General features: G+C 40.3%; 1 protein-coding gene across 1 annotated transcript; it reads right to left on the bottom strand.

Annotated features, from left to right (window-relative positions):
- Positions 1-3401: 3401 nt before the first annotated feature.
- On the bottom strand, positions 3402-11130 carry LOC118386458 (C-X-C chemokine receptor type 1-like). The gene is made up of 2 exons (XM_035774189.2): positions 8356-11130; positions 3402-8030 (listed from the first exon to the last, which is right to left on the bottom strand). Exons 1-2 carry the CDS (start codon positions 8369-8371, stop codon positions 6958-6960), a joined length of 1089 nt encoding a protein of 362 aa, XP_035630082.1. The 5' UTR covers positions 8372-11130; the 3' UTR covers positions 3402-6957.
- Positions 11131-11705: the final 575 nt, after the last annotated feature.

Genomic DNA, 11705 nt, shown 5'->3' with positions numbered 1-11705 from the left:
GCCACCGTGAGTAGGGAGGAATGGGTTGAGAAAATATTTGATGTGTACTTGTTCCTAAATTCATTCTCAGACAACTGTCAGGTACTCATTTACAAGTTTTAAGAGTTCATAACAGTGACTGATTAATGTCAAGCCATTAACGCAACTCGGTAACACTAAAGTTTAAAAAAATCTAGAAATTCTAGTCAAGTGACAGCAAAACGGCAGCGTAGCCTAGTGGTTAGAGCGTTGGACTAGTAACCGGAAGGTTGCGAGTTCAAACCCCCGAGCTGACATGGTACAAATCTGTCGTTCTGCCCCTGAACAGGCAGTTAAGTCACTGTTCCCAGGCCGTCATTGAAAATAAGAATGTGTTCTTAACTGACTTGCCTGGTTAAATAAAGGTTAATAAAAAAAAAAAAATAGCAAAATCAGTAAGGGCCTTCTTTTTCCAGATGAAGTCTGTTTCGGGCTAAAATGTATTAATAATTACCAGGATATGCTCTGCATGCAATGACACATTCTAATCTAATCCAACCTGTAATATCAAACCCCTGTTGTTCTTATTTTAAACCGCAAGGTTTCAGTCTCAATCAGTTCAAATGAAGCCATGTCTTGTACTGTATGTACTAGTATGGTAAAAAGAGAGCATATTAAACTTGTTCAAGCATTACACTGCAGTGTGGTATTTATACACTTCAACATTTAATAAACAACTTTTTTTAATAAGACTTTCCAGCATATAACTGCCCAACAACCTGATTATATCCAGTGGTGGGGCTCCTCGGAGGAGGAAGGGGAGGACCATTCTCCTCAGGGTATTTCATAAAAATATATTTTTAATTTAAAAAGTTATCCTTTTCAGATAAAACTATACAGAATATATTCACCTCACCAAATAATTGATTAAAACACACTGTTTTGCAATGGTCTTCAGTACTCTGTATGGTAGCACAGCACTCGGTACGGTAGCACAATGCAGCATGAACTGACACGTTGTCCACCCAATCAAAGGATCTGAGAATGGAACTAGTACTGAAAGCATAAGCTACAGCTAGCTAGCACTGCAGTGCATAACATGTGGTGAATAGTTGACTATGAGAAAGAAGACAATAGTTCAACAGTTTTGAACAAATACATTTCTTCCAAAATATGGGAGAAGCAAGAGAGTGCGATTGTCCTTTTTTTTTAGTTTCACTTACTTACCTAGCAAATGCAGCTAGCTAGTTTAACCTATGCAAACAACCTGCTCAAACAGAGGGATGCTATGTTAGCTAGCTGGCTATGACTATCCAACACAACACTGGAACTCTTCCAAGTCAAGGTAAGCTTTTGGTTTTAAGAATTTATTGCCACTGGGGCCCACCGGTTTCAGTGCTAAACTGCTTAATGACAATACACAGTAACATCACTACATGATGGTTGCTGGTTTACTAACACGTGAGTTATATTAGCTATGTTGACTATGACGTTACTTTAGCTAATATGGTGACAACTACGTAGGCTGTGTGTAGTGGTTATGATATGCCTTGGAATGTTTTTTTTTCGCCTGATCACATACAGCTGATATGCATTGAAGTCCACAAACGAAGGGAAAAGGTGTGTGGAGGAGAGCGTATAAATGCGAGAAGGAATACAACAACTTGGCTGCTATCAAACTGAACTGTTTACATGTGATCAGGGGGTGTATTCATTCCGCCAATTCTGTTGAAAGATGTTTCTTAAAAGGAAGCAAATGGAACGAAACGGAGATAAACATACCTGAATTTGTCCGATAGATACTATCGTTTGCAAGTGTTGGACTAATAATTACACCATAGATCAGCTAGATGCAGGCAAGAGTGTATTGAAAATGTCACTGTCTGTCCTTGTCTCACTATGTCACCTCAAATCTTTCTCTCGACCTGTGTGCACATACGTTGTAAACTTCTATTGATAGGCTAGGCTGTAGCAACCTCATGTGGGTATAGGGAAAATTTGAGGATCATGTAGTAGCCTAAACCTATCGCTGTTACATTGAACTGGGTGAATGGAATATGAATGACAGTCATCCAATATGCTGTAATAGATATAAAACTATGCTCATAAAGCAAATCCTCCGTCATCTTAAACGGCACTGACACAAACTATATTCATTATACAATTGCAAGATAAAAATGAGTTTTTTTCAAAGGCAAAAAAATAAAAATAGTGGTCACTCCTCTCCCAGGGCCTCACTTAAAAACGTTGTGAACGTACAACATATACCCCAAAACATGCATGCGCCAGTTCACACAATGTTGGCATTCATAAAAGCTGAACTTGCCGCGAGAATGTCCTTTCCTCCACGCAAAATTTAGACCATGCGTTCGCACATTTTCTAGTGGTAAAAATATTGTATTGCAAGCAGGCAAGTAAGTATTTTGTACAAATGAGGGATATGATGACTAGCCTGGCCGAAGCAACAACACAGCAAGGAAAAGCTGACTCATTTGGAGTTGTTTGGATTTGAAAATCCATCAGTAGTAATGAAAGGGGGTGGTGCTCATGGGTGTTTGACGGAGAAAGACAAAGAGCAGAACTAACTAGTAAAATCGCAGCCACCAGTCATTATCAACGCAGTGTTGAAAACAGCCTTTCCAGACTCTGAAGTCAGAACTTTGAGTTTAGTATCAGCACGACTATATAATGACACTTACTTTTACTAGTCTCCATAATCTGCTTCCTTCAACTAGGACTCCCTCATTCCCAAAAGGAATACCTTCTCAATCTACTACTTATACACACAGACCATTCTAAAAACATTCTGCTTTTACCTCTATTGCAAGGTTTAAAATAAACATGATAACTTTCTCCATATTGGAAGGCATTGTTTTCATTACCAATCTGTTGGATATTCACTTTCTGCTTCAATATTTATTCAAATGTCAATTTTAAGATTCATATGTAATGCTTTGGAGAGATCAATATGTTTTAACTGGGTTGGCACTGTCTCAAACCCCAGTAGATGGCATGCTCTGTCCATAATATGTCTCTACCGAACACTTTAAAACAGTTGAGTAGGTAAATACAGAAAATCATGTTCAACATTCATTAGTTCTATTTGACAGGGTATGGGGTTTATTTCAAAATGCATTACCAGGGTGGAGGATATATTCTAAGTGTTTATATTTGTATTGGTTAAGGGTAAGTCAAGTCCTGTAAAATGCTTTAACCTTATACCTCAAATTATCCGTATTACTCCGAATACTTTCCCCCCCACTTATGTACGTATGTCTACATGTGGGTGTGCAAGTTGTATATTATTATCTCAGATCATAATAACCTAATATAGTAACACCGGTTTTCCTTACCGGCCCCCACTGGAAAGCGCCGCAGGCAGAATCAGATCATTCTGTTCTTGACATTAAATTGTGAAAATCTTAACACGGGGACACTCGAAGTCAATCTTAAATCAATCATTGTTTATTGTCGCTGGAGAGGTTCCAACACACTTAATGCACCATAGTACACATGTCAAACAGAAGCTCTACTTATGCAATCCCAGCAGTTGTCTTATATACGCCTATACACAGACAAGTTATATTTGCATAATTAATTAAACTTTACAGTTTTGCGTTTCATTCATGTGATCGATCAATACTGGTTCACAACATGTGACAGACCAATACCGCACAAGGATTCCTCTCTATAAGATGAGACCTTAAAAGTGAGATATATTTTGTTCTCAAAACAAGGTCTTGGCGTACTGCCAAATTGCAGTTAATTATATTATCTAAAAAAAATTAAATAAAAACTTACTGTGTCAATTTTCAAAAGCTACAAATGACTGGACACCTGTGCTAAACAATGCTACAACCATTACCTTCTAAACCACTAACAAGTAAGCTAACAATAGCTGAAACCCGCAGGCACTTAGCAAAGCTACAGTTGAAGTCGGAAGTTTACATACACCTTAGCCAAATACATTTAAACTTAGTTTCACAATTCCTGACATTTAAATCCTAGTAAAACTTCCGTCTTAGGCCAGTTAGGATAACCACTTCACAAGAATGTGAAATGTCAGAATAATAGGAGAGAATGATTTATTTCAGCTTTTATATATCTTTCATCACAATCCCAGTGGGTCAGAAGTTTACATACACTCAATTAGTATTTGGTATAATTGCCTTTAAATTGTTTAACTTTAGGTCAAACGTTTTGGGTAGCCTTCAAACAATAAATTTGGTTAATTCTGCCCCATTCCATCTGACAGCTGGTGTAACTGAGTCAGGTTTGTAGGCTTCTTTGATCGCACACAATTTTTCAGTTCCGCCCACAAATGTTCCATAGGATTGAGGTCAGGGCTTTGTGATGGCCACTCCAATACAATGACTTTGTTGTCCAACTTTGGAAGTATGCTTGGGGTCATTGTCCATTTGGAAGACCCATTTGCGAGCAAGCTTAAACTTCCTGACTGATGTCTTGAGATGTTGCTTCAATATATCCAAATAATTTGCATTCCTCATGAAGCTATCTATTTTGTGAAGTGTGCCAGTCCCTCCTGCAGCAAAGCATCCCCCACGACATGATGCTGCCACCCCCATGCTTCACAGGTTTGGATGGTGTTCTTCGGCTTGCAAGCCTCCCCCTTTTTCGACCAAACATAACGATGGTCATTATGTCCAAACAGTTCCATTTTTGTTTCATCAGACCAGAGGACATTTCTCCAAAAAGTACAATCCTTGTCCCATGTGCAGTTGCAAACTGTAGATTGCTTTTTTTATGGCGGTTTTTGGAGCAGTGGCTTCTTCCTTCCTGAACGGCCTTACAGATTGTCGATATAGGACTCGTTTTACTGTGGACATAGATACTTTTGTACCTGTTCCTCCAGCATCTTCACAAGGCCCTTTACTGTTGTTCTGGGATTGATTTGCACTTTTCGCACCAAAGTACGTTCATCTCTAGGAGACAGAACGCATCTACACCTGCATTGCTTGCTGTTTGGGGTTTTAGGCTGAGTTTCTGTACAGCACTTTGAGATATCAGCTGATGTACGAAGGGCTATATAAATAAAATTGTATTTGATCTCCTTCCTGAGCGGTATGATGGCTGCGTGGTCCCATGGTGTTCATACTTGGGTACTATTGTTTGTATAGATGCACATGGTACCTTCAGACATTTGGAAATTGCTCCCAAGGATGAACCAGACTTGGAGGTCTACATTTTTCTGAGGTCTTGGCTGATTTCTTTTGATTTTCCCATGATGTCAAGCAACGAGACACTGCGTTTGAGGGTAGGCCTTGAAATACATCCACAGGTACAGCTCCAATTGACTCAAATGATGTCAATTAGCCCATGAGAATCTTCTAAAGCCATGATATCATTATCCATTTGTTCTTTGTATGACATTTTAATATTTGATTATTAACCAATGATATTAGGCCCCTCTTGGCCATGATTACAGACACCTGTGTCTTTTGACACTATATAAACGAGTCATTCTGCAGTGTTTGATTATACCCTGATGAAGACAGCTTGGCTGTCGAAACGTTGGTAATTAGATTTTTGCATCTGAGCTCCTAGTGTGCGTATTTTCAAGTTTTCTACTTCGCTAGCCAGCACATCGTCTTAATAGGTGTGCGTTTCTTTTTCTTCTAAATAGCCTATTTAATATCAGAGACTAAACCAAGGCAAGAGATAAACATAATTTATTGATTAACAACATTTTGCATTTTGCATACTGTAGAAGTGTGGGCTGTAGAATTTCACTTTTAAGATGTTTCTAGTGTACAATCAATCAAGTGTTTGGCACCTGCTATATTTGATAGCATGCATATTTAGTTTTTTTTAAAGTCACTAAATTATTCAAACATTCTGCTCACACCTCTACAGGGGTGTAATCTAAATTTGCCATTGCTATTTCTTTTAGCAAAAAAAGTGCTATTGTCAACATAAAAAGGTGAATTTGCGCACGCAGTTTTATGAAAGGTCTGATTTATAACGGAAAACATGCATATGTATGGCGTCGCCAAGTTTGTTATGTCAATATTTTTTTGACATACTTTATCTTTTCAGAATTTTCCCTAAACAATGTTTATGAATAGAAAATAATGTCAGACCTCCCGGGTGGCGCAGTGGTCTCGGGCACTGCATCGCAGGCTAGCTGTCCCACCAGAGACTCTGGGTTCGCGCCCAGGCTCTGTCGCAGCCGGCCGTGACCTGGAGGTTCGTGGGGCGACGCACAATTGACCTAGCGTCGTCCGGGTTAGGGCCGGTAGGGATATCAAATCAAATCAAATTTATTTATATAGCCCTTCGTACATCAGCTGATATCTCAAAGTGCTGTACAGAAACCCAGCCTAAAACTCCAAACAGCAAACAATGCAGGTGTAAAAGCACGGATATCCTTGTCTCATCGCGCACCAGCGACTCCTGTGGTGGGCCCGGGCGCAGTGCACGCTAACCAAGGTCGCCAGGTGCACGGTGTTTCCTCCTACACATTGGTGTGGCTGGCTTCTTGGTTGGATGCGCGCTGTGTTAAGAAGTGCGGCTTGTGTTTTGGAGGACGCATGGCTTTCGACCTTCATCTCTCCCGAGCCTGTATGGGAGTTGTAGCGATGAAACAAGATAGTAATTACTAACAATTGGATACCACGAAAATTGGGGAGAAAAGGGTCAAATTAAAAAAAATTATATAAAAATGAATGTCATGGACCTTGCTTGCGTAGGCCTGTTACTATACCCCACAAAAATGGAAGAGATTTATTGGAGCAGTGCTGGGAGACATGCGTTCAAAACCCGCCAGGGGCGTTACACTTCCTTTTCGCAAAACAAAAACAAATTGATGCATCGAGTTAATACAATAATACATGTAAAGACAAGTAAGTAGGCTGTTTTAAAAGTCTAGTTTGTTGACATTTATGTGGGCGTACTCCTGCACACCCACAGCATAGCACCGGAGTCATCATGACTCATTGATTCTTCTTATAATCAGGGGTAAAAACACACATTTTAAGATCACATGAATGTGGAGGTAGCCTCTGAGGTCTGAGAGAAGTATCTGCTGGCCCTGGTCAACGACGCTCGCTGCTCCATCACACCCACTTTCTGGAACAGCCTCCTCCTAAACTTCTCCCCGACAAAGGCATAGAGAACCGGGTTGACGCAGCTGTGCAGCAGGCCCAGACTCTGGGTGGCGAGCATGGCTGTGTCCACAGCGTTCCTCTCTCGGCACCCATAACCCACCACTTTTGCCCGGAATAGGGTGTCCGCCATCACAGCCAGGTGGTAGGGCATCCAGCAAAGCAGAAAGGCCAAAACCAGCGCAACAATCACCCTCATGGCCCTGTTCCTCTGGAAACCGCCCCGGGTCCGCAGGAGTCGAGCCACAATCACACCATAGCACACCACCATAACAGTCAAAGGGAGTAGAAACCCTAACATGTGCCCGAGAACCCGTATGACCAGCCGCCAAGCCTCAGCGCTGCCTGGGTCGTAACTCTCGGCGCATGTCATCCTCTCTGTGCTGGGTAAGAAGACGACATGGTTCAAGAGACCGGGCAGGGACAGCAGGCCACCCACGAGCCAGACAGTGGCACAGGTGCCCCAGCTGACCTCTTGGCGACGAGCAGCCTTGGATGCCTCAATGGCTCGCACGATCACCAGGTAACGGTCTACGCTGATGCAGGTCAAAAACAGGATGCTGGCATTGAAGCTGACCTCCTGAAAGACACTGACTAGTTTGCACATGGCGTCACCAAAGACCCAGCCCACGGTGACAGAAACGGCCCAGAAAGGGAGGGTGAGAGCCAACAGGAAGTCGGCCACAGCCAGGTGGAGGAGGTATAAGTCAGAGGGAGATAGCGGCTGCTTGCTGGAGGCTATCACCAGCCCCACCACCATGTTGCCAGGAATGGCCAAGAGCAAGATGAGGACGTATAAGGCACATAAGACAACTGTCACACCGGAGGAAATGGGGGAAGTATTGCAGGTTAGGGTGTTTTCATCAAGCTCATAAGTTGTGTTGAAGTCAGTGTAGTTGAAGTATTCACCAAAGTCCTCCACAATCAAAAGGTATGAGATATTTGGGTCTGAAAAGAAGATCAGACTTGTTGTTGGTAAACGGTTACACTTTCTTGAATCAAAATGGATAGTTTAGAAAAATAGTAAATGGACAATTTATTTTCTTTTGGAAAAATACATTGGTATAGTGTCTGCACAGTTTGGCTTCCTCAAAAAGTATTACAGCAATACCCCTTATGGTAATACTTGACAAGGAATCAGTATTACCTAATTGTATGAATCAAAATGAGCCTGTGTGAATAACAACAACCAATGTGTTGTAGGAAAAAAATGCATTCAAATATAAACTGAAAAAGTATGTGTCATGTTGTAGGAATGAACTGAATGACTTACCTGCCATTGTGAACATGTCTTGCTTTGTCGACGAACAGATATCACAAATCGCGTCCCCACCTCACCCCACACAGGAAACGTGTCATTTACTTATGACGAGATCTGTTGAAACCAGCGTTATTGTAAATTACATGTGACATGAGCCTTTTCTAGATATAACTTAGATGTAATCCCGAAAGTTATTATTTATCATGAGGGCCATAAACTGTAACTAGTAATGCTGCATGCTCCAAGAAAGACAAAAATCTCACCTTTCTGGTAAAAATAGTTATACATTGCTGAGGTGGTTACTTTTGAGGACACAAGCTGAAGTACACAGTACATTATGATAAAAATATATATTTTTAATATGACCCTCACCTAAAGTACAAATTACCTCAACATGAACCCCCGCAAACTGACTCGTTACCGGTGCCCCTTGTATATAGCCTCGTTATTGTTATTCTTAGTGTTAATTTTTATTATTACTTCTTATTTTAGTCTACTTGGTAAATATTTGAACTCTTCTTGAACTGCACTGGTGGTTAAGGGCTTGTAAGTAAGCATTTCATGGTAAAGTCTACACTTGTTGTATTCGGCACATGACAAATAAAAAGTTACATTTGATTTGAAATCAATCCCTGAATCTGCTAGAGCAGGGATCGGCACTCTTTATTATTTCACAATATACAACGCACAAGGCAGGATCACGATACAAATACTAGCCGACCCGACGACACTAACATAGAATATAACTATTTACATACTGTCAGGAGTCAATTATTTGAGTGCACAATGACATTTACAGAAAGGATGTAGAGTTTACAATACAAAGGGATCGGCACCTTTGATGGGGGCGGGGGCCACAAAAGAAATCTAAGTCATCATGAGGGGCCGCAGTGGCTCGTGGGTATGCATACCCACACATGCCGTCACAGCTGGCCCGATCCTTTTGGGGGCCATAAGCAAAATTTTGTTGGGGGTAACCACCCCCACCTTACGGAGAAAACTTTTTAAGATGACCCCCGACAGGAATCTTTTGGTTAATTCTACACATTTTCCCATGGGGCATAGAGAAGATTTTGTAATATTATATTCAATTTGAAAATTATATTAATTTTGCATTGGGACAAAGAGAAATATTTGCAGTTTTTAAACTTATATCTGAGTATATCTGACTAACAAAATCAATGGGGCCCCCCAGTCAGTAATTCGACCATGATTACTGGAAATTTTGATAGATGGCCACTAGACTAATTTATCAATCTAAAAAATAAAATAAGAATGTTGACATGGGCTAATTGAGTGACTGTCAGTGACTGACAAGAGAAACTGCACCCTGTCTGTGTATTCTACTATTCTAACTCTCAACAGTAAATTGAGACCCGGACTGAGTTCCCAAATGTAACATTAAAAATCTATTGGAAACGGAACCACGGGCCACCAGTTGCCCATCCCTGTGCTAGTGTATCGAAATCACGCTCTTCTGCTGTGCTAGGATCTAAGGATTTCAGGCATGTGCTTTGTCAATGGCTGCGATGGAGCATTCAGCCAGAAGATAATGGACAGTCGGAAGAGCGAATGAAATGGTGGGCGGGACATCCCAAATTAAAGTGGTGCCAGATTTCACAGCCTGAGTCACAAAGGTCAAAGAGATATGTTTACATGCCAGTCGGGGAACTTTGAAATTTGGAGTTCCCCGACTAGGAAACTCTGAAATTTCTGGCTTGCTAAATTGGCTGAACGCAGCAACAGTATAGCTACAAGTCCGACTAGCACATGAACGTGGCAATACTCCAGACTCCGTGAGAACTAGGGCTATTGCTGAATGGTAGTCATTTTGATCTACGGCATCCACAGATAGATTTAAAAGCAAAAATTACAGATACCAGAACTTTGCTAGTCCTCTTCAGGGGCCTTTACATCCATGAGGTTAATTAAATGTAGTGATATCATATTGTCACTCAAATTCAAAACATTGGTTGAACAGATCTTTTCCATTAATTTGAGGTAGATCATGCAAATTTCCCTTAATACTATCCATTCAGCAGATATTGTAGAATGACTGAAGAGCACCTTGAGGCTACATAACAATATTTTAAACATTGGTTTGGAGTGTACGATTCCTTTAAGGCTCGTTAATTTAAGTGATCATGTACTATAACGCCGATGTACTCTATTAATTGTTACTATTTTTTTTTTTACTATCTGAAGGGAAATTACACTAAAAACTCTCCAGTCACGACCAGACCACTTTGTTTTTCTAAAAATCTTCAACCACTCACCTTGTCACCAGAAAAGTAACTGGTCACAATAATACTAAAAGTGAAACAGAAAATAACCATAAGAGAATAATCATTATTAGGAAGATTAAACATTATATGGCATGCACATGTGCGAGGTAATGTTTATCTTATTTCAAAGCATACATTTGTTTTCAAGCATCTGAGAGCAGAAAATGACTCCAAGGACACAATTCTTTCAGTCTAATCACCAGCTGTATCTCCACACTTCCACTTTCATTGTGATCAACTTTTACCACCCAGGATTTAGTTCATACATATACAAAAAAAAAAAACACATGCACACTCACTTTTAGGAGCACATTTCATAACATACCAAAGACATATTACAAAAATATTGTGCTGTTGTCCTCTGTCAAAGTGTCTGATGCACTGTACATTTATTCAACCAACAATTTGTCTCTGAAATATTTTATACATTTCAAACTATAAAGCTCACATACCCAACAACTGAGTAAGCACTCACTGTATTACATTGCTTATTTTTATACGAGCCAGTTTCCAGACACAGATTAAGCCTAGTCGTGAGCAAAAATGCATGCTCAATGAGTCTTCATTTAAAGTGCTTTTTGGTAAAGGAATAGGCTTTATCTGGGTCTGGGAAACCAGCCCTATTTTGGAATATCAAAGAGTAGATAACCATTATTTTTATAAATGTTAATTAATATCCAGAATAGCCTGAAGCTATTTTTCTTTTGAGAAACGTGACACAGTGCCTATCAGTGAGTGCAGGGAAAATTCTCATAGGCCAAAGCCTTCCCTGTCTGTGGTCAGAGGTGCTTTGTGAAACATAGGATATGAGGCCATGTGTGTTTAGTCTCTTGCAATGCGTGGTTACAAAATAAGTTTCAAAACAGACCACTGGGGTAAAATAAGGATAGTACTAAATGTCATCATACTGCATCTTTTCTCACAATATTAACTAACCATATTCAATGGGACAAAATAACTGTCATATGGGACTTGTCTCTTAACATTTGTCTAGATCTCTGAATGAGCTTCTGTTATTGTGGCTAGAAGCAAACATACTTAAGGGTTAACACATTTGGAATGCATTTTTATATATCT

Source organism: Oncorhynchus keta, chromosome 7 (genome assembly GCF_023373465.1).
Source record: "Oncorhynchus keta strain PuntledgeMale-10-30-2019 chromosome 7, Oket_V2, whole genome shotgun sequence".
NCBI classification, from domain to species: domain Eukaryota; kingdom Metazoa; phylum Chordata; class Actinopteri; order Salmoniformes; family Salmonidae; genus Oncorhynchus; species Oncorhynchus keta.
This window is presented reverse-complemented; position numbering and strand designations above follow the sequence as displayed.